The sequence below is a fragment of the Camponotus floridanus genome, unplaced genomic scaffold (genome assembly GCF_003227725.1).
Source record: "Camponotus floridanus strain SB8 unplaced genomic scaffold, Cflo_v7.5 scaffold218, whole genome shotgun sequence".
Taxonomy (NCBI): domain Eukaryota; kingdom Metazoa; phylum Arthropoda; class Insecta; order Hymenoptera; family Formicidae; genus Camponotus; species Camponotus floridanus.
In genome coordinates this window covers 16,997-43,905 of record NW_020229346.1, presented here as the reverse complement: position 1 = coordinate 43,905, position 26,909 = coordinate 16,997, and the positions used below count along the sequence as shown (strand labels likewise).

Sequence of the window (26,909 nt, the reverse complement as noted above, 5' to 3'; positions counted from 1 at the left end):
ATAAAATTATTACGTACTTTTATAAATTTGCAGATTTTTTCTACAATTAATTTCGTGCATCATTCGTAATATAATTTGCATAATATTCAAGCCATTCAGGAAAATGGGACATTATAATTAATAAAACATCATTATTTTCATTGCAGATTTGTTTCATAGCTTGTAATGTATATTTTCGTGTCTGCACTGTATGGTGCTCAGGCTTTATCCTTAATAAGATTATACAAGAATGTAACTTTCTGGGATAAAGTTCTAATATATCTTTATCTTGGCTTTCACAACAAACAGATATCCGCTTTAATATTAAATCTATAAACTGTAGAACTGTAGGAGAATAATGCAACTGAACAAACAGTTCCTTTAAAAAATTAAATATTAATTGAAAAACACACATAGACTCAATGCTAAATTCTAATAATTGATTCAATGTCTGCTCATTATTCTGATTATCTATGCAATTTTCATTCTTCGATTCAGAAAATGTGCATAGAAAACTGTCGAGCAATGGTTTTTCTATTAATTTAAATTTTTGCACAATATATATCTCTTCTTTTGTAGATAGTTTAAGATGCAAATTCGAACATAGAGAATTATGTAATAATCTTTCAATTTTATTATTTGTTTCTAATTGTGAAAGTCTTATAAGTAATCTATCCATGTGATGTACGAAGGATGAATTCTCAAACGACAGGTGCATTATAGCAGTGGTTAGAGAAATCAAAGCATCTTCCGAGCAGCATTCATTCAAAATGTCATCTGTGAGATGCTTCTCCAACAGAATGTTCGCAAACCTCAAACTATTTTCTTTGGATGTAAATATTGATAAATGTTCAAAATTACTTGTTATTCTGCACCATTTCCGCAGGTTATCCTGGAATGTAATTATACTAAAATATAAATTAATTAAAAAACTTAAAAATTAGTTAAAGAAGATATATTTTAATTATAAAAGAAATTAACTTACAATTATCAACAGTCGAACTGAATAGCGCTGATAAACTTGTTTTGATACCTTATAACACAAGAGATTGCTCAGCGATGTACACAAAGTACTCAACACTGTATCAGACTGTGAGAATAGCAAAGCTTCTCTTGATACACTTTTGCAATTCTCAGATTGAACAACATTTTCTCCATCACTATAACTTTTTAATATTGTTTTTAATATATCTGCATCCATATCACAAATTGCGATACAAGTGTTTACATAAATATTTAGTTATGTAATTATTCACTGTACAATCTACAAGAACATAACATAATTATAATAATAAAATTGCTTAAATGTTTAGTTTTTAATTTTGCATTTTAAATTTTCATAAAAATTATTTAAATACACTGATTTAAATATTATATGTGTATGAAGTAACGAGAGGAATAAAGAAAGAAAAAATTTATTTACAAAAAAACGAACCTTATAATAACTATTTTTTTTTGGTAAAAATAAAGTTAAAGTATATAGTTTATTTTTATAATTAAATAAAATTAAAAAAATTTACTACTTTACTATGTAGACAAATATAAATATTATACAAATATGAAAAAAAGAATAAAAAAGAAAATTTTAAAAGCCGAAAGGCCGCTTCGACGAAACTCCATTTAACTCAATCGTTGATTAAAGAGTTGCCAACATGACAAAATAATTCAGTGTGACCAATTGTATTTCTGATGATATAAAGGCCCTTATACAATGTTAGGGACCAAGCAATAAGAATAGAAATAGTATCTATTCTCTTCTCCTATTGGCGAATATTTTCTGTTCCCCGTATTTATTGGTGAATAGTTTCTATTCCTTATTTCTATTGCCAGTTGCCTAGCATTGTGCAAGAGGCTTTAGTCTATAAAAAATGAGAAGTGCGATTCATATTATAAGGACGCATTCACACTTTTCGCAGAAAAGCAGAAGCCAATCAGAACTTGCGTTGGTAAACAGTGTGAAGCGATACATTGGCGGGAGCGTCCCGTTTGCCCACGTTCCGATTGACCACAGCCAATCATATCGACTTGTGCCTAGAGTAACCAGCAACGATTAACCAATCAGAGAGTCCTATTTTGAATTGGCCAATTTGTGACGTGGGTAATCGAAACCCGTCCTGCATTGGCTGCGTTTAGCAGAAAAAGCTGCTTTGCAACTGGTATAAAATTCATAAACCTGATTAGTGTAGGCTCTTAATTTTGGCTAATAGCGTTTTCCACTGACAGAACTGGTGCGCACTGAGTGCACATAAAGATTATCGTACACAATTTTACAATGACATATACAGTAATTAAAAAGGTAAAATAATTAATAGTAGGAGGTATTATTATCATTATTCATACTGAACAACAATAATAATAGCTCTTACTATTAATTATTTTACTTCTTTAATTACTTATGTCATTATAAAATTGTGTGTGATAACCTTTATGTGCACTCAGTGCGCACCAGTTCTGTCAGTGGAAAACGCTATAAATCTAAGAGCATACATCAATTAGATTCACGAATTTTACAACAGTTGCAAAGGAGCTTATCCTGCTGAACGCAGCCATTGGGTGCATTCAGAAGCACAACCGCTTACTGAGCGGCTAAGTAGCAATTGAATGTGATTGGTTTCTATCTTCGAATTTACCAATCACATTCGAGTCGTTTAGGTCTGTTCTTTATAGCTGAATTGGCTGCACTAGTTGAGAGGTTATCTTTTTCCTCCCAATGTAGAATAAAAAGGATAACCTCTGACATAGTGCAGCCCAGCACAACTATAAAGAACAGACCTTATGGCATTTAATTCGTTTCGGATTTGATCCGACCATTCGAAAACGCCATGTGATTGTTCAATTAATTAAAGGTACAAATTCATGGGACATTCATTTTCGGCGTCAAAAGATATCACGTGATAAAAAATGACGAATTGATATCTTTATTTTTAATCACGTAATGTCTTCCGACGCTGAAAATGAGCGTCGAGCACCAACATGAAAAAAGACGCTTTTCAGCATTTAAATTATCTATTGTATATCAGGACTCACTTTATACAGCTTACTTCCGGTGACTTCCTTCCTATCCTTATGAAAATTATCGTATATAAAAAAATATATAAAACTATACATGTTTTTCAGAATACAAATTATACACAAATCATAAATTGCGATATATATATACTACGAAGATTACATACGTACATACATACATACGTGCAATGTGTGTATATATATATATATATATATATATATATATATATATATATATAATATATATCGCAATTTTTGATTTGTGTATAATTTTTATTCTGAAAAATATGTATAATTTATATTCAAGAAAAGTAAATTCATGTAAAATTGTACCATATATTTTATATTTTCTACAAGTCCTTTTTTTAAGAAAATAAGTTCAATATACATAATTATTTAAACTTTTTCTTATTTGAATGTAAGAAGAAAAAGTATAGTTGAATATATTAAATTTCTAATGTATATTTTTTAATAAGTTTTTACATTAACATTAAAATTCTAATGTAATTTATATATTGTAAAATATTATGTAAACGCGCTCGCGCGTAGATATGTATGTATATGTATGTATACGTGCGTGCATACGGTGTTGTATAATATATTACATTTTATAATTTTCCTTCATGAAAAAACGTGTTTCTATATATATTGGTCTTTCTAACAAAAAGATAAATGATTTCACATTGCAAATAAATAAATTATTATATCATTGTTTGATACAGATTGATTAACTCTTAAATATTGCAAAATAAGCATTGCGTGTTGTAAATTAAGAATGTTAAATATTAAATACATAATATGTACATTTGTACTCTATTATAAATATAAATAAATAAATTATATATATATATATATATATATATATATATATATATATATACATATAAAATTTGTTTTAGAATAGAGAATGCTAAACAACAATAAAGTCATATTTATACATGTAACATGACATGTGCTCCTATAATTAGTGGAAAACAAACCATGTTCACAGTATGATATAAAAATTATATCATATGATCTGTATATTTGTATGTTTACAGATATAAATTTAATTTATATGATATGCAAATTAAAATTTTGCAAAATTAAATTAACCATTCTACATTTTAATATCAATACTATTTATAACATTAACAATATCTATCAGTAGATCAGTAGATCTTTATGTAGATCTTTATGTAGATTATATAATTTAATATATTGATTTTATAAGAATCTCTTAGAATGACTAGCATATGTACTAGAAGTATAACAATAAATGCTGTGGAAAAGTATTGAAAGTAAATTGATTCAACATGTATTCATGATAAATAATATTGACTAGTATTATAAAAAAACATTACGATAAATCTTAAATTTTTGTTTCTATATGCAGCACTTAACATTTGGATTCATCAATATTCATTGATACACTTAATAAGAATTTGATATACACAGAATCGAATTTACAAGAATATATAAGATTTCAGGACAAATTTCAAGGGATTGGTAGATTGTCACCAAGAGAATCAATTTTTGTCAACAAAGTCATACTCTTTATAGAAGCTACATGTTCTCATCATCTATAAGGTAGGCAATCGCTTGCGCAACAGCATTACGCTTTACAATATTCCACGTCTTTTGAATAAAATTTAAAACAAGTAAAAATTAAAGAATATTGACTAATATTGTTACACATCATGCGCAATATTATCCTGCAACCAATTTTAGCTGGGCAACTTAAATAGAGACATGTAGCTCCTTAAAGACACATTGAAGAACATGAATTTTTAAATAAAACTTAAGTCTCTTAAAGTGAGATCTATCACTGAAGATTATCTTATGGATCCTGAAACATTACGTACAAAAATTTCGAGATTGAAGCAGAATAACCCTACTTGTAAGAACATTGACAAAATAAATTTGTAATAAATTTTATACAGTTTTTGTTTGCATAATTCAATTAAATAGATTTTGGAAGCTTGTACTTTGGGAAGCTCTTAAATATTTCCAACTTTCTTTCCATATATCTGTTTCTCTCTCTCTCTCTCTCTCTCTCTCTCTATAAAATTATATTAATTATAATATTATACCAATGGAAGATTGAAAGGTAATTTGTGTTTTTGTGTACTTTATATAAATGTATATACCTATCTTATACTCACATTAAAATAATTAATACATTACTTTCATGTTTAACAAATTACGACTGAGATTACGATTGAAATAGTAAACGTTATACATAATGACGTTTACATTAAATTCTTTTAAATCTTAGTTTGACGAAAAATTCTAAACATTTCGATATAAATATTTGATGATACATCACAAACATTTCAACTGCTCGTAAGTAATAAAAAATATAATATTCCATGGCCCCATTCTAAACCACGTCGGGATGAAACCTTTGTATAGTGCTAAAATTCCTTCATATTTAATCGTCTATATGAAACAAAATTATTCTTCTTACAAATGGGTATATTAGAGATGTAATACATTTTGAAAAAGTAAGTATAAACGTTATAAAAATATGGAAAATGGAATAAAGCTTTAAATATGCTGTAAAACTGTCATCAGTACTTTATACAGAAAATTTATATAACAAAATTCATTTCATCATTTAAAAAACATTATCATTATGTAGATAGATTTCAAAAAATTGACTCCTAAATAATATCATTTAAAAATCATTAATTTCAAAACTGACTCTTTATTCTAATTTCCATGATTGAGACAAACATATATGTATATATAAATATCTTGGATAATTAAAGTTTTATACCTGAATCAAGCAATCTATACTGCCATTGTAAATGTGTGATGAGAGCTTATTGCTATCGACGTGTACTCTCCTTTGATTCATCAATCGAGTCTAAAGAACAGAAAACATGTCTATATATATATATATATATATATATATATATATATATATATATATATATATATATATATATAACGAGTGTGTGTGTAAAGACTCAAATGGTATCGATCAAGTGGTACGAGTCTGAGAAATGAAGAATTTGACGTTCCATAATAAGTACACATAAAAGTGATGTCTGTATGACATTGAAAATAGATGATGTCAGTATAGTTATATTGATTGATGTGATCGCACTATTTGCACTTCAAATCTACTAATAACTCGAAATCGAGTTTGGGCGAACACGTACGACTTGATATCTGAGCCAGTCTCATATATATATATATATATATATATATATATAAGAAAAAATATGTATCAATTATGTATATTGCACAAATATAGAATAATTTACTTACGCGAATAACATCTATAGGCGTTGAAGCTACAGCACTTCCCATACTAGCTGCAAAACTCGACCTAAAAGATGCAATGGTATTCACATACAATTACATTATATATATATATATATATATTATACAGATTACATAATATGTTATATACCTAAAAATATAACATTTTAAATTACATTTTACAAAAAAATATCTTTCTCTTTTAATCTAATTGCATAGCCCTTCAATTAGTGGACTTCGAATATTTGATTAGTTTAACAATTTTTTATACTGTAATTTTAGGTTTTAGATTATAGTTTTAGAAAAATTAACCCTTATCCAGATATTATAGAAAAAATATAAAATATCATATTTGTGCGCGAGATGATACTTAATATTTCGATAAAATACATTTCCAAATACGAATAGAAATAAAAGCGTCAACAAAAGAGAATTTTGTCTACAATAGAAAAATTAGGAAATTATGTGACGGTTCGTTAGTAACTTAAACATTCTCAAAGCTTTAAAATGCATAAACGCTAACCAATAAGTCTCATCAAACTTTCAAAGTAGATTAACATGTATAATCATCTGCATGGACGATTATCATAACAATTCTTGAATTAAACACAGAGTGCTGAACACAGCTTCCGCGCACGTGTCAAGCTTCTCTGGTCATCTCAAAATCCGTCTATCGCATGTGCCCATACGCATGACAATGTCCAAAGAATCTGGAAATAAAATTTAAATTTTAAGAGAGTTTTACTCCTTTTTTATAATAACGCACAATATATGGATTATAATTTTTAAATTACTGTTCTTTAAATCAAAAACATTAACAATTGAATTAAACCTGCAGTTATTTAAAAATGAAAATATTAATTTTTGAATCAGAAAGAATTTGATATATATATTAATAAATATAATAATATAATATAATATAATTATATAATATAATATAATATAATATAATATAATATAATAAATATAATTAATAAATATATTTGATACAATATATATATTAATAAATATAATTAATTTAAAATTGAAAATTTCGACATATATCAATTTTCGAATATATCGGAAATAAGTAGTAAACTGTTATTATTGTATATATATTTAAACAAATATAAGATCTGTTACATCTCGTTGATGTATTTGATATATAAATAGATATACAGATTTTAAAAAATTATACAAAAATAAATGTTTAATTTTCTCAAATATATAAGTTGAAATATATATGTGCTATACACAAGTGAAAACGTGTATAATATGTAAAAAAAATATAGGAGTTTTTGACGTTTTAACATATGGTTAAAAAGAGGAGGAAAAGAGACAGAGCGAGAAAAGGAAAAAAAGAAAAAAGTTCGTATTTGGAGTTTATTTGCTAACATATTAGAAGTTGAGAAAATTATATATATATATATATATATATATATATATATATATATATATATTTGTAAAATGAAGATGAGAATTATATTTATATTTATGAAAAACTGTTTCTAAAATTCATTTCATGTGAGAAATCCATACTCAGTGCGATAATGTATATCTTAATAATGTGTATCTTTGTAGGATATGTTAAAAAAAACAAAATAAATAAATTAAGAATTATTAAAAAGAATTTAGATACAAATCTCTCTCTTTTTTTCTTTGTCTTTTCAATATTCAATCAATCTTTCATAATGATAACGTTAAATTTTTAGATACCAATTCAAGGTAACACATCGTATCACAAATAAATAAAAAATTTTTGATACATACGTCGTGGTTTTAATTTTTATTATTAAATCCTCTAGTCCTTTATGCAATTAATCAAAAGTTTTCTCTATGGATACATATATATAGTATATTTCATAATAATTATTACTATTTTACAGAAACACACACACACAAAATTGCGCGCGCACTCACACACGGACGCACACACATAAAAAAATTGTCAAATAAATTGCAAATATTAAATTATATGGATAAATTTCTTATTATAAATTAAGACAGCTTTGTTAAAAGAAATAGATATGTTAGCTGTCCGGATAAGGGTTAATTGACAATAATAATTATGTAATAAATAAGATTTATATCAATAAAAATATGTAATTTAGAAGTTATGTATGTATATATGTGTATATATATATATATATATATATACATACACACACACATACACACACACATATACACATAAAGATAGAAACTTGTCCCTGTAAATAATGTTTCTATTAAAACTTATGTAATTTAGCATGATTATCATAAATTTAAAATGTTTATATCACAATAATCAATATATATATATATATATATATATATATATATATATATATATTTAAAATACTTTGTGTAGAAGTAATATCCACATTTAGTGACAAGAAAAACTTACACGAAATGATTACTAATGCTGTTTCCCAATACACTCATACATTTATTCTTGGTGTAGTCATATATAGGTAACTCTACAGCCGCGATAACGGCCGCTCGTTGAGCAGTCGGCCCAACACCCTAAAAAAAAAAAAAGAAAAAATTTTATTTATCTGAGATAAAAGATAAATATTATAAATATTATAAATATTAAAGAATATAAAATATTACAAATAAAAACTCTAAAGAATCTTATCTTAATAAGATAAGATTTAATTAAATAAGATAAAGAAAAGAAGCATATAACTTTATCGATTCAAACAATTGGTAAACATTTTGATCCTTTCTTCAGACCAAACTCAGCACATAACAAAATTAAATTAAAATGAATAAAAAAAGTCAATAACAGATTTAAATATAAATCGAATTTTGGAAACCATTACATTAAATTCTGTCATTTTTAAATCGTCTCTAAATGATTGCCAAATTTAAAATCGTATCTTTTATGTTGTTCTAAACTGAAAAATTGAAAAGTTTCAGCGTGTTCGTTATCTCTAATAATATTCTCTTCCAAAGTTAGCTGACCAGGAAATCGAAGAGAAAAAAACAAGTATAGACATGAACACAGAGATTCACATATGTACACATCATATTGATAATAAATGAACGATAACAAGAGAGATGAAATTCCATATACTGGCTCTGATTGCTTCCTTTCTGTATTCTATTATTTTTATAATTTATATATATATATATATATATATTATATATATATATATATATGTAACAAAGTGTGTGTTGTGTGTGTGTGTGTGTGTGTGTGTGTGTGTACACACACATGTGTATACCAAATGTCAGAACAATCTCTCCCCCAAAAAAGCTCTTGCAGCTTATCTTGAGAGATTTTCAAAACACTATAATAAAGTATTTTTTCATCAAGTACTTTTCGAGTTATAAGGCTTGAAATAATCTCTTAATTTTACATAAACCATAAAATAACTAGTAAAATATTCATTTTTTTGATTATTTTACCTTAATACTTTTATGTATGAAATAATGAAAGGAATCAATTGGTGTACAGAAAACACATAATTGTTTCAAAGGAAAAATATGCAATTAACAATTACATACTTTTTTTTCTAAACAATTATGTGACTTCTTTACATCAATTGATTCCTCTCATTATTTTGTACATAAAAGTATTAAGGTAAGATAATCGAAAAATGAATATTTTACTAGATATTTTATGGTTTATGTAAATATTAAGAAATTATTTCAAGCCACATAACTCGAAAAGTACTCGATGAAAATATATTATAGTGTTTTGAAAAACTCTGGAGGAAAGCTACAAGTTTTTTTTTTTTGGAAGAGATTGCCTTGACACTGTATATATACATACATACATACATACATACATACATACATACATACATATATACATACATACATACATACATATATATATATATGTGTGTGTGTGTGTGTGTGTGTGTGTGTGTATTAATTAGGAACGTACTTATGGTTCAAAATTGCTAGTAAAATATTTTATTTTGAAAGCATTTTTTACATATATTACTTTTTTTTATCGACAACTAATTTTATCAACTGCATTTTATAAAGATATTTGTGTATATAAAATGAAGTTGATAAAATTAGTTATTGATAAAAAAAAGTAGTGCAAAAAATGCTTTCAAAATAAAATTTTTTATTAGCAATTTTGTGCCATAAGTACGTTCTTAATTATAATTTTTGATTTAATCAATAGAGATAATTAATATGGTATTCACATGTTTGTAAATACTTTTCTCTTAAAACTTATATGTCGTATGTATATTAAAACATCAGGAAATTATGACTCATCATTGTAAAAATTATAAAATGTTGCAATATGTAATTAGTGTTTTATATTTCTTTTGCAATTAATAATTCTTTTGCTTTTAAAAATTACTTGTACTATTATACCGCAAATTAAAATAATTATATATTTTAAAGTATCTATATGTACTTGACCATTTTTACTTTAAAATATTAAATAACAATATTTAGAATATACAAAAATATTAAATAACATAATATTTAGAATATACAAGTATGTGTAGATGACAATATATAAAAAAAATATAAATTACCCTCCAAAGCCCACGAATACCTTCATGTTTGTATACATCTTGGAAGCAAGTAAACAATGATATGTTTGTAGTACCACCAGTAACTTGCATGCGAACTTTTACCACATCAGTAGGATTGGCAATTGCACTTGAAATAGCTCCAGCTAATGCTGCACAAACAATATTTAACATGAATAAGTCATTCATTGCCCAAATGTCAATCACAGCCTTTTTAAGAGAATAATAAGTTCCAAATTTTATTGTCCCATATGTTGCTTGACGTAAGATTGCAGAACTAATCCTAGATAATAAAAAAAAATTGCTATTAAAATTGCTTTTATATATTCAATATTTTATAAGAATGACACATCATATAAGTTAAAAAAATTATATTATTTTAAAGCTTTGCTATTCCTTCTAAATTAAACTATAAAATATTTTTTTCACAAAAAAATCATTTAAAACTGAATAATGATATTTAAAAATAGAATAAGTTCCAAATTTTAGAATAGTAATAAAATCTTTATTATTAAACATTACTTTTATGCAAAAATATTTACCCCGAATATAATCCTCTAATTCCTTCTTGCTTGGATATTTGTAATAAAGCATCTGTCATACCAGAATATCTTAAACGTGCAAATTTTGGATCATATTTTTGACCTTGTATTTGCAAGCGTGTTTTTGTTGTGTCCAGAGGAAAAGTACCTGTAAGAATTATGCAGGTCTATCATACATTTATTTAATTTATCCACAAACGTTACAATTCAATTATTCACTTACAAAGTTCAGCGACAATAGAAGCTAAACCTCCATATACAAAAGGTTTCCAATCTTTCCAATTTTTCTCTCCCATCACCAGCTCTATTATGGGACAAATATAGCAAAATATATGTAATAAGCTCACTAATAAATAATATAAATTACCATTATGACAAACCAATAAAATCCAAGAAATATAAACATATTCTTCATAAAATATAAACATATTCTTTTTTTTCTTTCCTTTCTTTTTTTCTTATTTGTATTGATGTTACAGAGCATGTAATCTATATAATACTCTATATAAAAGAAACGATCTAGTATATCATGTATATTTTAGGTTAGTTTTTTGTAGATTCTATATTACATATAATATTTAATATCTGTGGGTTAAGATATACTATGATAGACAAGATACATCATTCGAAATAATGTAATTTCAGACGCTAGTCAAGTTTTTAATAATTAAATTAGTTTTAATTTAGTTAATTTAGTTTTTAATAATTATAATATTCATATGTTAAATAATCTACCTGTAATTATTATCGAATAATTTGACAATAACTTGAGGTTAAGTATCAAAAACTTGTTTGTATAACAGATGTAAAAATAAATCAAAGCAAGAATATTTACGCGTTTCACACTCACAATTCAAATAAAATTTTGTAACATATTAAAAACTCAATTTATGGGTTTGTTCGTTTTAGCTGCACTTCTGCACTAGTGCAATTAGTTAAAGTGAAAGAAAGTATGATTGTCTCTTTCTAACTTAAAAACACTAGTGCAGCAGTGCAGCTAAAACGAACAGACCCTATATCTAGCAAACGGAAAAAAATAGTGTGTTAAAATGGTCGAGATAAAGGTCATGCACAGGGTTAGGCAACACGTAATAAGAACTATATATCCATTCTATATGGCCGTTATTCATAGTTCATTCTTAGGCGCGGTAGCACCAACGTTATTTTTGCTTTAAGCGAGACTTAAATGGGTGGCACCCGATTGACCACGTCGCCACTTGACCAATTCAAAATAGGACTCTCTGATTGGTTAATCGTTGCTGGTTACCCTAGGCACAGGTAGATACAATTGGTTGTGATCAATCGCAACGTGGTCAAACACGACGCTCCCAACTTAAATATATATTTATCTTTATCTTTCTCTTTAAATAAATAAAGACAGACATATATTTATGTTTCGTTTAAAGTCTTTGAACGTACAAAAATTTTAGTCGTAATCGTAAGGTGGTAAGAAAACTGACCAATCACAGTTAATTATTCTTTTACCGCAAAAAGAATAATCGACTATGATTTGCCAGTTTTTCCTACGACTATGTGGTTACGAAAAATTTGTTTAAAATTTTTGTACGTGCAAAGGATGTTAAACCTAAAATAATGTTGGTGCAACCGGGCCTTAGACCTTTAATAAGGCGAAAACCTTATTAAAGTTCTCCCGAGACCCATAATAAGGCGAAAATCTTAATAAGGTTCACCCGAGACCCATAATAAGGCGAAAACCTTATTAAGGTTCTCCCGAGACCCATAATAAGGTGAAAACCTTATTAAGGTTCTCCCGAGACCCATAATAAGGCGAAAACCTTATTAAAGTTCTCCCGAGACCCTTAATAAAGCGAAAACAATATTAAGGTTCTCACGAGATCCTTATTAAGGCGAAAACTTTATTAAGGTTCTCCCGAGATCCTTAATAAGGCAAAAACCTTATTAAGGTTCTCACGAGACCCTTAATAAGGCGAAAACTTTATTAAGGTTCTTCCGAGACTCTTAATAAGGCGAAAACCTTATTAAGGTTCTCCCGAGACCTATAATAAGGCGAAAACCTTATTAAGGTTCTCCCGAGACCCTTAATAAGGCGAAAACCTTTTTAAGGTTCTTCCGAGATCCTTACTAAGGCGAAAACTTTATTAAGGTTCTCCCTAGACCCTTAATAAGGCGAAAACCTTATTAAGGTTCTCACGAGACCCTTAATAAGGCGAAAACTTTATTAAGGTTCTCCCGAAAACTTTATTAAGGTTACCGGGAGAAGCTTTAATAAGCCTCTCGCCTTATAACGGTTTACGGGCGAAGCTTTAATAAGCCTCTCGCCTTATTACGGTTAACGGGCGAAGCTTTAATAAGCCTCTCGCCTTATTACGGTTTACGGGCGAAGCTTTAATAAGCCTCTCGCCTTATTACGGTTTACGGCCGAAGCTTTAATAAGCCTCTCGCTTTATTACGGTTTACGGGCGAAGCATTAATAAGCCTCTCGCCTTATTACGGTTAACGGGCGAAGCTTTAATAAGCCTCTCGCCTTATTACGGTTAACAGCGCGGGCGAAGCATTAATAAGCCTCTCGCCTTATTACGGTTAACGGGCGAAGCTTAATAAGCCTCTCGCCTTATTACGGTTAACGGGCGAAGCTTTAATAAGCCTCTCGCCTTATTACGGTTAACGGGCGAAGCTTTAATAAGCCTATCGCCTTATTACGGTTAACGGGCGAAGCTTTAATAAGCCTCTCGCCTTATTACGGTTAACGGGCGAAGCTTATAAAGCTACTCGCCTTATTACGGTAAACGGCGAAAGCTTTAATAAGCCTCTCGCCTTATTACGGTTAACGGGAGAAGCCTCTCGCCTTATTACGGTTAACGGGAGAAGCCTCTCGCCTTATTACGGTTAACGGGAGAAGCTTTTATAAGCTTCTCGCCTTATTACGGTTAACGGGAGAAGTTTTAATAAGCCTCTCGCCTTATTACGGTTAACGGGAGAAGCCTCTCGCCTTATTACGGTTAGCGGGAGAAGCTTTAATAAGCTTCTCGCCTTATTACGGTTAGCGGGAGAAGCTTTAATAAGCCTCTCGCCTTATTACGGTTAACGGGAGAAGCCTCTCGCCTTATTACCGTTAGCGGGAGAAGCTTTAATAAGCCTCTCGCCTTATTACGGTTAACGGGAGAAGCCTCTCGTCTTATTCTCGTTAATGCGGGAGAAGCTTTAATAAGCCTCTCGCCTAATTACGGTTAGCGGGAGAAGCTTTAATAAGCCTCTCGCCTTATTACGGTTAGCGGGAGAAGCTTTAATAAGCCTCTCGCCTTAATTACCGGTTTAGCCGGGGAGAAGCTTTAATTAAGCCTCTCGCCTTAATTAACGGGTTTAACGGTTCGGGAGAAGCTTTAATAAGCCTCTCGCCTTATTACGGTTAGCGGGGAGAAGCTTTAATAAGCCTCTCGCCTTATTACGGTTTAGCGGGCAGAAGCTTTAATAAGCCTCTCGCCTTATTACGGTTAGCGGGAGAAGCTTTAATAAGCCTCTCGCCTAATTACGGTTAAGCGGGAGAAAGCTTTAATAAGCCTCTCGCCTTAATTACGGTTAAGCGGGAGAAGCTTTAATAAGCCTCTCGCCTAATTACGGTTAGCGGGAGAAGCTTTAATAAGCCTCTCGCCTTAATTACGGTTAGCGGGAGAAGCTTTAATAAGCCTCTCGCCTTATTACGGTTAGCGGGAGAAGCTTTAATAAGCCTCTCGCCTTATTACGGTTACGGGAGAAGCTTTATAAGCCTTCTCGCCTTAAGGCTTACGGTTAGCGGGAGACTTTAATAGCTCTCGCCTATTACGGTTAGCGGGAGAAGCTTTAATAGCCTCTCGCCTTATTACGGTTAGCGGGAGAAGCTTTAATAAGCCTCTCGCCTTATTACGGTACGGGGGCTCTCGCTATTACGGTTAGCGGGAGAAGCTTTAATAAGCCTCTCGCCTATTACGGTTAGCGGGAGAAGCTTAATAAGCCTTCGCCTATTACGGTTACGGAGAAGCTCTCGCCTTATTGAGAGCTTTAATAAGCCTCTCGCCTAATTACGGTTAGCGGGAGAAGCTTTAATAAGCCTCTCGCCTTAGTTAGCGGGGAAGCTTAATAAGCCTCCGCCTATTACGGTTAGCGGGAGAAGCTTTAATAAGCCTCTCGCCTAATTACGGTTAGCGGGAGAAGCTTTAATAAGCCTCTCGCCTAATTACGGTTAGCGGGAGAAGCTTTAATAAGCCTCTCGCCTAATTACGGTTAGCGGGAGAAGCTTTAATAAGCCTCTCGCCTAATTACGGTTAGCGGGAGAAGCTTTAATAAGCCTCTCGCCTAATTACGGTTAGCGGGAGAAGCTTTAATAAGCCTCTCGCCTAATTACGGTTAGCGGGAGAAGCTTTAATAAGCCTCTCGCCTAATTACGGTTAGCGGGAGAAGCTTTAATAAGCCTCTCGCCTAATTACGGTTAGCGGGAGAAGCTTTAATAAGCCTCTCGCCTAATTACGGTTAGCGGGAGAAGCTTTAATAAGCCTCTCGCCTAATTACGGTTAGCGGGAGAAGCTTTAATAAGCCTCTCGCCTAATTACGGTTAGCGGGAGAAGCTTTAATAAGCCTCTCGCCTAATTACGGTTAGCGGGGAGAAGCTTTAATAAGCCTCTCGCCTAATTACGGTTAGCGGGAGAAGCTTTAATAAGCCTCTCGCCTAATTACGGTTAGCGGGAGAAGCTTTAATAAGCCTCTCGCCTAATTACGGTTAGCGGGAGAAGCTTTAATAAGCCTCTCGCCTAATTACGGTTAGCGGGAGAAGCTTTAATAAGCTCTCGCTAATTACGGTTACGGGAGAACTTAATAAGCCTCTCGCCTAATTACGGTTAGCGGGAGAAGCTTTAATAAGCCTCTCGCCTAATTACGGTTAGCGGGAGAAGCTTTAATAAGCCTCTCGCCTAATTACGGTTAGCGGGAGAAGCTTTAATAAGCCTCTCGCCTAATTACGGTTAGCGGGAGAAGCTTTAATAAGCCTCTCGCCTAATTACGGTTAGCGGGAGAAGCTTTAATAAGCCTCTCGCCTAATTACGGTTAGCGGGAGAAGCTTTAATAAGCCTCTCGCCTAATTACGGTTAGCGGGAGAAGCTTTAATAAGCCTCTCGCCTAATTACGGTTAGCGGGAGAAGCTTTAATAAGCCTCTCGCCTAATTACGGTTAGCGGGAGAAGCTTTAATAAGCCTCTCGCCTAATTACGGTTAGCGGGAGAAGCTTTAATAAGCCTCTCGCCTAATTACGGTTAGCGGGAGAAGCTTTAATAAGCCTCTCGCCTAATTACGGTTAGCGGGAGAAGCTTTAATAAGCCTCTCGCCTAATTACGGTTAGCGGGAGAAGCTTTAATAAGCCTCTCGCCTAATTACGGTTAGCGGGAGAAGCTTTAATAAGCCTCTCGCCTAATTACGGTTAGCGGGAGAAGCTTTAATAAGCCTCTCGCCTAATTACGGTTAGCGGGAGAAGCTTTAATAAGCCTCTCGCCTAATTACGGTTAGCGGGAGAAGCTTTAATAAGCCTCTCGCCTAATTACGGTTAGCGGGAGAAGCTTTAATAAGCCTCTCGCCTAATTACGGTTAGCGGGAGAAGCTTTAATAAGCCTCTCGCCTAATTACGGTTAGCGGGAGAAGCTTTAATAAGCCTCTCGCCTAATTACGGTTAGCGGGAGAAGCTTTAATAAGCCTCTCGCCTTATTACGGTTAGCGGGAGAAGCTTTAATAAGCCTCTCGCCTAATTACGGTTAGCGGGAGAAGCTTTAATAAGCCTCTCGCCTAATTACGGTTAGCGGGAGAAGCTTTAATAAGCCTCTCGCCTAATTACGGTTAGCGGGAGAAGCTTTAATAAGCCTCTCGCCTATTACGGTTAGCGGGAGAAGCTTTAATAAGCCTCTCGCCTAATTACGGTTAGCGGGAGAAGCTTTAATAAGCCTCTCGCCTAATTACGGTTAGCGGGAGAAGCTTTAATAAGCCTCTCGCCTAATTACGGTTAGCGGGAGAAGCTTTAATAAGCCTCTCGCCTAATTACGGTTAGCGGGAGAAGCTTTAATAAGCCTCTCGCCTAATTACGGTTAGCGGGAGAAGCTTTAATAAGCCTCTCGCCTAATTACGGTTAGCGGGAGAAGCTTTAATAAGCCTCTCGCCTAATTACGGTTAGCGGGAGAAGCTTTAATAAGCCTCTCGCCTAATTACGGTTAGCGGGAGAAGCTTTAATAAGCCTCTCGCCTAATTACGGTTAGCGGGAGAAGCTTTAATAAGCCTCTCGCCTAATTACGGTTAGCGGGAGAAGCTTTAATAAGCCTCTCGCCTAATTACGGTTAGCGGGAGAAGCTTTAATAAGCCTCTCGCCTAATTACGGTTAGCGGGAGAAGCTTTAATAAGCCTCTCGCCTAATTACGGTTAGCGGGAGAAGCTTTAATAAGCCTCTCGCCTAATTACGGTTAGCGGGAGAAGCTTTAATAAGCCTCTCGCCTAATTACGGTTAGCGGGAGAAGCTTTAATAAGCCTCTCGCCTAATTACGGTTAGCGGGAGAAGCTTTAATAAGCCTCTCGCCTAATTACGGTTAGCGGGAGAAGCTTTAATAAGCCTCTCGCCTATTACGGTTAGCGGGAGAAGCTTTAATAAGCCTCTCGCCTAATTACGGTTAGCGGGAGAAGCTTTAATAAGCCTCTCGCCTAATTACGGTTAGCGGGAGAAGCTTTAATAAGCCTCTCGCCTAATTACGGTTAGCGGGAGAAGCTTTAATAAGCCTCTCGCCTAATTACGGTTAGCGGGAGAAGCTTTAATAAGCCTCTCGCCTAATTACGGTTAGCGGGAGAAGCTTTAATAAGCCTCTCGCCTAATTACGGTTAGCGGGAGAAGCTTAATAAGCCTCTCGCCTAATTACGGTTAGCGGGAGAAGCTTTAATAAGCCTCTCGCCTAATTACGGTTAGCGGGAGAAGCTTTAATAAGCCTCTCGCCTAATTACGGTTAGCGGGAGAAGCTTTAATAAGCCTCTCGCCTAATTACGGTTAGCGGGAGAAGCTTTAATAAGCCTCTCGCCTAATTACGGTTAGCGGGAGAAGCTTTAATAAGCCTCTCGCCTAATTACGGTTAGCGGGAGAAGCTTTAATAAGCCTCTCGCCTAATTACGGTTAGCGGGAGAAGCTTTAATAAGCCTCTCGCCTAATTACGGTTAGCGGGAGAAGCTTTAATAAGCCTCTCGCCTAATTACGGTTAGCGGGAGAAGCTTTAATAAGCCTCTCGCCTAATTACGGTTAGCGGGAGAAGCTTTAATAAGCCTCTCGCCTAATTACGGTTAGCGGGAGAAGCTTTAATAAGCCTCTCGCCTAATTACGGTTAGCGGGAGAAGCTTTAATAAGCCTCTCGCCTAATTACGGTTAGCGGGAGAAGCTTTAATAAGCCTCTCGCCTAATTACGGTTAGCGGGAGAAGCTTTAATAAGCCTCTCGCCTAATTACGGTTAGCGGGAGAAGCTTTAATAAGCCTCTCGCCTAATTACGGTTAGCGGGAGAAGCTTTAATAAGCCTCTCGCCTAATTACGGTTAGCGGGAGAAGCTTTAATAAGCCTCTCGCCTAATTACGGTTAGCGGGAGAAGCTTTAATAAGCCTCTCGCCTAATTACGGTTAGCGGGAGAAGCTTTAATAAGCCTCTCGCCTAATTACGGTTAGCGGGAGAAGCTTTAATAAGCCTCTCGCCTAATTACGGTTAGCGGGAGAAGCTTTAATAAGCCTCTCGCCTTATTACGGTTAGCGGGAGAAGCTTTAATAAGCCTCTCGCCTTATTACGGTTAGCGGGAGAAGCTTTAATAAGCCTCTCGCCTTATTACGGTTAGCGGGAGAAGCTTTAATAAGCCTCTCGCCTTATTACGGTTAGCGGGAGAAGCTTTAATAAGCCTCTCGCCTTATTACGGTTAGCGGGAGAAGCTTTAATAAGCCTCTCGCCTTATTACGGTTAGCGGGAGAAGCTTTAATAAGCCTCTCGCCTTATTACGGTTAGCGGGAGAAGCTTTAATAAGCCTCTCGCCTTATTACGGTTAGCGGGAGAAGCTTTAATAAGCCTCTCGCCTTATTACGGTTAGCGGGAGAAGCTTTAATAAGCCTCTCGCCTTATTACGGTTAGCGGGAGAAGCTTTAATAAGCCTCTCGCCTTATTACGGTTAGCGGGAGAAGCTTTAATAAGCCTCTCGCCTTATTACGGTTAGCGGGAGAAGCTTTAATAAGCCTCTCGCCTTATTACGGTTAGCGGGAGAAGCTTTAATAAGCCTCTCGCCTTATTACGGTTAGCGGGAGAAGCTTTAATAAGCCTCTCGCCTTATTACGGTTAGCGGGAGAAGCTTTAATAAGCCTCTCGCCTTATTACGGTTAGCGGGAGAAGCTTTAATAAGCCTCTCGCCTTATTACGGTTAGCGGGAGAAGCTTTAATAAGCCTCTCGCCTTATTACGGTTAGCGGGAGAAGCTTTAATAAGCCTCTCGCCTTATTACGGTTAGCGGGAGAAGCTTTAATAAGCCTCTCGCCTTATTACGGTTAGCGGGAGAAGCTTTAATAAGCCTCTCGCCTTATTACGGTTAGCGGGAGAAGCTTTAATAAGCCTCTCGCCTTATTACGGTTAGCGGGAGAAGCTTTAATAAGCCTCTCGCCTTATTACGGTTAGCGGGAGAAGCTTTAATAAGCCTCTCGCCTTATTACGGTTAGCGGGAGAAGCTTTAATAAGCCTCTCGCCTTATTACGGTTAGCGGGAGAAGCTTTAATAAGCCTCTCGCCTTATTACGGTTAGCGGGAGAAGCTTTAATAAGCCTCTCGCCTTATTACGGTTAGCGGGAGAAGCTTTAATAAGCCTCTCGCCTTATTACGGTTAGCGGGAGAAGCTTTAATAAGCCTCTCGCCTTATTACGGTTAGCGGGAGAAGCTTGAATAAGCCTCTCGCCTTATTACGGTTAGCGGGAGAAGCTTGAATAAGCCTCTCGCCTTATTACGGTTAGCGGGAGAAGCTTGAATAAGCCTCTCGCCTTATTACGGTTAGCGGGAGAAGCTTCAATGAGCTACTCGCCTCATTAAGGTTCTCGCCTTATTAAGGTTCTCCCGAGACCTGTAATAAGGCGAAAACCTTATTAAGGTTCTCCCGAGACCCGTAATATGGCGAAAACCTTATTAAGGTTCTCCCGAGACCATTAATAAGGCAAAAACCTTATTAAGGTTATTCCGAGATCCGTAATAAGGCGAAAACCTTATTAAGGTTTTCCCGAGGCCATTAATAAGGCGAAAACTTTATTAAGGTTCTCCCGTGATGGCTAATAAGGCGAAAACGTTATTAATGTTCTCCCGTGATCACTAAAAAGGCGAAAACGTTAGTAAGGTTCTCCTGTGATCGTTAAACACGCGAAAACGTTATTAACGTTCTCCCGTTATCGCTAATAACGCGAAAACGTTATTAACGTTCTCCCGTGATCGCTAATAACGCGTAAACGTTATTAACGTTCTCCCGTGATCGCTAATAACGCGAAAACGTTATTAACGTTCTCCCGTGATCGCTAATAACGCGAAAACGTTATTAACGTTCTCCCGTGATCGCTAATAACGCGAAAAAGTTATGAACGTTCTCCCGTGATCGCTAATAACGCGAAAACGTTATTAACGTTTTCCCGTGATCGCTAATAACGCAAAAACGTTATTAACGTTCTCCCGTGATCGCTAATAACGCGAAAACGTTATTAAGGTTCTCCCGTGATCGCTAATAACGCGAAAACGTTATTAACGTTCTCCCGTGATCGCTAATAATGCGAAAACGTTATTAAGGTTCTCCCGTGATCGCTAACAACGCGAAAACGTTATTGAGGTTCTCCCGCGCTCGCTAATAACGCTAAAACGTTATTAAGGTTCTCCCGTGATCGCTAATAAGGCGGAAACGTTATTAACGTTCTCCCGTGATCGCCAATAACGCGAAAACGTTATTAACGTTCTCCCGTGATCGCTAACAACGCGAAAACGTTATTGAGGTTCTCCCGCGATCGCTAATAACGCTAAAACGTTATTAAGGTTCTCCCGTGATCGCTAATAAGGCGGAAACGTTATTAACGTTCTCCCGTGATCGCCAATAACGCGAAAACGTTATTAACGTTCTCCCGTGATCGCTAATAACATGAAAACGTTATTAAGGTTCTCCCGTGATCGCTAATAACGCGAAAACGTTATTAAGGTTCTCCCGTCATCGCTAACAACGCGAAAACGTTATTAAGGTTCTCCCGTGATCGCTAGTAACGCGAAAATGTTATTAAGGTTCTCCCGTGATCGCTAGATATATTATAGAAAGGAAAATACTGAATAGCCTTTAATAAACATTAAATATTATTTATTTTTAATTTCGAAATTGTCAGTAGATATATATAGAGAATTAAAGTCCTTTAATAGAAAGTCGCTCTAAATTGTTGGATGTTTTAGATACAAAGTAAGGTCCAAGATTTTTAGCTTAAAAATAAATTCAAAATTATATTCATATTACTTGATACAAGTTTTATTTGTATTATTACCAAAATTGCAAATATTTAAATTAAATTTAGATGAGATTATGAGCAATATGACCGTACATATTAATTTTACGTTAATATTAGTATTCTCATATTCTGTACTCATTTAAACAAATTTATTTTAATAAAAACTTTAATTTATTTGTTTAATTAATTATAATTATTATTTATTTGAAATAAATTGGAAATCTTAAAGTTTTTTTCTTTTTAAGTGACAGGAAAAGGATGTAATTCGTAAAAGTGCCCTTATCCAAATATAAGATTTACTATACTAATGTAATATTTCCATACAATATTGTTACATAAACTTTGTGTAAAAATATCTTTAGAATATATATAAAGAGTTATTATGGCAAACATAGCTTACATTACTCACTTTTCCAATTCCAAAATATGTCACAAGTGGTCACAAGACACGGTGCCGCAAGAGAGAAAATTAATAAGTGTCTGCTTATTTTCTTACTTTCTATCTACACTTTCATGAAGAAGAAACTGACACAAGTCCAAATGCATCTGGCGCCTATAAAAAATAATTTAATGTTCAACATGATAATAAAAATTGATAAGCTAATTATATTAACTTACATATTTTACAAGGGCTTGTTAATTCATTTCTGAAACATTGTATATAACCTTCTTACTTTGTGCAACATTATTGCGAAGAAAAACTAAGACACTTCGACATCAGCTTGAGATGTAGTAGCAGCAGCTCCCAACGCAACTCCGCAGCATCTACTATAAGACCTAAAGTTGCTGTAATACATTTCTTGTCTTCCTCCACTTTTTCTGGCTGAACATTGATCGATTAAAAGCATAAACCAAGTACTAAACTAATTCCAATTAAAGTATGTAATGTTGCCTGTAAAAAAAGAAAAAAGAACAGGAATACTATTAATTAGATGTTAATTTCATGAAATATGGTAATCAGTAAACATGCAGTTGCATACCACATGAACCTTTTTCATTAGTAATACCATCCACAGTAAATAATGCTCTTACACCCTCAGGTATAGTCAGGTATAATCGCTAGCGCAGTACCAACAAGGAGTCCTGCTCCTAATATTGAAACTAATTGTAACTTGTCCTATGGAAAACATATTGCACGTAAATTACAAGATACAATGAATTCTGATATACACCTATTATATACATACATAATTTTATATTACATAAAATATTCTTCTTCACTTCTATATCTTACTTCTTCTGATAAATTTATTTAACTTAATGGCAGTGATCCAGCTCCAAGACAAGATCCAACAAACATAACAAGAGAAAGCATCCATAGCATTGCTCTCTCCTCCATTTTTATATAATTATTTAATTATTTAATACTGATGGCAATTTATTTTTAATTTTTAACATTATCATATACATCAATATATATAATATGCATCTTAGACATTATGACATTAGGAATTTGACTATACGATATTAAATTATAAATTTGCAATTATGTATATTGATCTATAATGTCAATGTAATAATTTTTTCGACAGATCAAAATATAAGTAAGATATTCGATGATTTATATACAATAATCATTGAATCGATTAATTAAACCACAAAGGTCGACAAGATCGACAGTACTTCAGACCAGGTAACTCCTACATCTCGGAGCATAGACGTATTACGTATATACAGATGGAGCATTATATTTATTACATAAAAGGACCGTCTGGAGGACAACGGAGGAATAAAGGAAGATAATTTCATTGTCGCTAAAAGGTAGCGTCAGCCATTGGTTGAACAAAGAAGTAAGTAGTTGCTTCATTGTTCAACCAATGGCTGACGCTACATTTTAGCGCCAACGAAATTTAAACCTTTAAACCTTCAAATTTGCAATTTCGCGCATGTTCGGCAGTCCTCGCGCCTGATTGGACGTCTTCGCGCGTCCGCGGCAGTCCTCGCGCCTGATTGGGAGTCTTGGCGGCGTGCGCGGCAGTTCCCGCGCCTGATTGGACGTCTTCGCGCACGCACGGCAGTCCTCGCTCCTGATTGGGTGTCTTCGCGCGTCCGCGTCCGCTCTCGCGCCTGATTGGCGCGTGCAGTCTTGCGCGGCAGTCCTGAATGTCCTAAATATATATACAAGTTTTATTTGTACATATCGATAGGAAATATATACACAAACAACATTCATTCTTTAAAAAAATATCTAAAATTAGTGCCCGGATATTCTATTGTTTCTCTATAATATATATTGATTAACTATCTTGTGCACTCTATGTTATTTCATTACAATCGGTGTATGTTAAGGAAAAATTACGTAATTTAATAACAGAAATATTGGGCAAATAAATAATATATAAATGATTTTATTCGTTAAATGCTTAGCACAATTGCTTCTAATGTATCTGTTCTAAATCGTAAGGCATTTTTTCCCCAACTTGCACCATTATATGTTTTGCATACATATATTTACAACAATTGTATATTGCAGAGATTGCGTTTCGACAGTTTGGATATCTGCAAGCATACTGTAGCAAGCAGAGTAATTTTATGCAACTCCTTCAATTATATAAACTTTACATCAAATTTGTTTCTATAATATAAAACAAAATACTAACACACTTTATTTAAGTATTTGCTCTAAATTGTGTCATTCTGCAGGGCAAGTATCATAAGTGTTTAGATATATCAGTATATGGTTACGCTTTTGTGCATCAGCAGGAACATTTTTTCCTTTCAGATAATAAATGTTTCTATTAAACAATACGCATATGTATATAGCAAAAGAAACAAGTATAGTGCGCATATGGGTGTAACTGTATGTGTGCACATCTTGCGATACATTCCATATACTCTTTAACAAAATTAAAATATTAATTTGTATAATAGGAAGAAAAAATATGTAGGCAAGATAATGAAATCTTTATGTAACGTAATGTAACAATATTATAATATTAATTAATAAGTAATCTTGAAAAATGTACTGTAAAACGATTATTTTGAAGAGTTTTTAAAACAAGTAGGTTCTCCAATCAGTTTCAATCTATTTTAGTTAAAAATATCAGCAGATCATCTATTTCAACGATTTTGGATATATTATAGAAAGGAAAATACTGAACAGCCTTTAATAAACATTAAATATTATTTATTTTTAATTTCGAAATTGTCAGTAGATATATATGTGAGAATTAAAGTCCTTTAATAGAAAGTCGCTCTAAATTGTTGGATGTTTTAGATACAAAGTAAGGTCCAAGATTTTTAGCTTAAAAATAAATTCAAAATTATATTCATATTACTTGATACAAGTTTTATTTGTATTATTACCAAAATTGCAAATATTTAAATTAAATTTAGATGAGATTATGAGCAATATGACCATACATATTAATTTTACGTTAATATTAGTACTCTCATATTCTGTACTCATTTAAACAAATTTATTTTAATAAAAACTATAATTTATTTGTTTAATTAATTATAATTATTATTTATTTGAAGTAAATTGGAAATCTTAAAGTTTTCTTCTTTTTAAGTGACAGGAAAAGGATGTAATTCGTAAAAGTGCCCTTATCCAAATATAAGATTTACTATACTAATGTAATATTTCCATACAATATTGTTACATAAACTTTGTGTAGAAATATCTTTAGAATATATATATAAAGAGTTATTATGGCAAACATAGCTTACATTACTCACTTTTCCAATTCCAAAATATGTCACAAGTGTATGTCACAAGACACGGTGCCGCAAGAGAGAAAATTAATAAGTGTCTGCTTATTTTCTTACTTTCTATCTACACCTTCATGAAGAAGAAACTGACACAAGTCCAAATGCATCTGGCGCCTATAAAAAATAATTTAATGTTCAACATGATAATAAAAATTGATAAGCTGATTATATTTAACTTACATATTTTACAAGGGCTTGTTAATTCATTTCTGAAACATTGTATATAACCTTCTTACTTTGTGCAACATTATTGCGAAGAAAAACTAAGACACTTCGACATCAGCTTGAGATGTAGTAGCAGCAGCTCCCAACGCAACTCCGCAGCATCTACTATAAGACCTAAAGTTGCTGTAATACTTTCTTGTCTTCCTCCACTTTTTCTGGCTGAACATTGATCGATTAAAAGCATAAACCAAGTACTAAACTAATTCCAATTAAAGTATGTAATGTTGCCTGTAAAAAAAGAAAAAAGAACAGGAATACTATTAATTAGATGTTAATTTCATGAAATATGGTAATCAGTAAACATGCAATTGCATACCACATGAACCTTTTTCATTAGTAATACCATCCACAGTAAATAATGCTCTTACACCCTCAGGTATAGTCAGGTATAATCGCTAGCGCAGTACCAACAAGGAGTCCTGCTCCTAATATTGAAACTAATTGTAACTTGTCCTATGGAAAACATATTGCACGTAAATTACAAGATACAATGAATTCTGATATACACCTATTATATACATACATAATTTTATATTACATAAAATATTCTTCTTCACTTCTATATCTTACTTCTTCTGATAAATTTATTTAACTTAATGGCAGTGATCCAGCTCCAAGACAAGATCCAACAAACATAACAAGAGAAAGCATCCATAGCATTGCTCTCTCCTCCATTTTTATTTAATTATTTAATACTGATGGCAATTTATTTTTAATTTTTAACATTATCATATACATCAATATATATAATATACATTCTTAGACATTATGACATTAGGCATTTGACTAGCAATATTAAATTATAAATTTGCAATTATATATATTGATCTATAATGTCAATGTAATAATTTTTTCGACAGATCAAAATATAAGTAAGATATTCGATGATTTATATACAATAATCATTGAATCGATTAATTAAACCACAAAGGTCGACAAGATCGACAGTACTTCAGACCAGGTAATTCCTACATCTCGGAGCATAGACGTATTACGTATACAGATGGAGCATTATATTTATTACATAAAAGGACCGTCTGGAGGACAATGGAGGAATAAAGGAAGATAATTTCATTGTCGCTAAAAGGTAGCGTCAACCATTGGTTGAACAAAGAAGTAAGTAGTTGCTTCATTGTTCAACCAATGGCTGACGCTACATTTTAGCGCCAACGAAATTTTAAACCTTTAAACCTTCAAATTTGCAATTTCGCGCATGTT

At 33.1% G+C, this 26,909-nt stretch overlaps 2 protein-coding genes and 1 non-coding gene across 12 annotated transcripts; all 3 read right to left on the bottom strand.

Annotated features, from left to right (window-relative positions):
- On the bottom strand, positions 1–1,435 carry LOC105250030. Its single transcript, XM_011255892.3, has 3 exons — positions 1,415–1,435; positions 965–1,243; positions 1–871 (listed from the first exon to the last, which is right to left on the bottom strand). The coding sequence occupies exons 2-3, from the start codon at positions 1,178–1,180 to the stop codon at positions 47–49; spliced, it is 1,041 nt and encodes a 346-aa protein (XP_011254194.1). The 5' UTR covers positions 1,181–1,243; positions 1,415–1,435; the 3' UTR covers positions 1–46.
- A 2,762-nt stretch (positions 1,436–4,197) lies between these two features.
- Positions 4,198–12,214, bottom strand: LOC105250038 (mitochondrial uncoupling protein Bmcp). 3 transcript variants are annotated; one of them, XM_025408579.1, is made up of 8 exons: positions 11,987–12,214; positions 11,475–11,555; positions 11,252–11,354; positions 10,713–10,992; positions 8,606–8,724; positions 6,247–6,307; positions 5,750–5,839; positions 4,198–5,409 (listed from the first exon to the last, which is right to left on the bottom strand). In XM_025408579.1, exons 2-8 carry the CDS (start codon positions 11,545–11,547, stop codon positions 5,293–5,295), a joined length of 843 nt encoding a protein of 280 aa, XP_025264364.1. In that variant the 5' UTR covers positions 11,548–11,555; positions 11,987–12,214; the 3' UTR covers positions 4,198–5,292. The 3 variants fall into 3 exon arrangements, with proteins under 3 accessions (XP_025264364.1, XP_025264363.1, XP_025264362.1); XM_025408578.1 differs by having other exon boundaries at positions 11,252–11,399; positions 12,102–12,211; XM_025408577.1 differs by having other exon boundaries at positions 11,252–11,399; positions 11,987–12,210.
- Positions 12,215–22,196: 9,982 nt separating this feature from the next.
- LOC105254815 lies at positions 22,197–26,907 on the bottom strand. Of its 8 annotated transcripts, XR_003122825.1 has the most exons (9): positions 26,215–26,795; positions 26,008–26,144; positions 25,703–25,919; positions 25,434–25,580; positions 24,353–24,588; positions 23,617–23,860; positions 22,733–22,869; positions 22,427–22,644; positions 22,197–22,305 (listed from the first exon to the last, which is right to left on the bottom strand). It is a non-coding gene; the product is annotated as an uncharacterized LOC105254815 (transcript). The 8 variants fall into 8 exon arrangements; XR_003122827.1 differs by lacking the exons at positions 24,353–24,588; positions 26,215–26,795 and adding an exon at positions 26,883–26,907; XR_003122828.1 differs by lacking the exon at positions 24,353–24,588 and having other exon boundaries at positions 25,647–25,919; positions 26,215–26,793.
- Between the last annotated feature and the right edge of the window lie 2 nt (positions 26,908–26,909).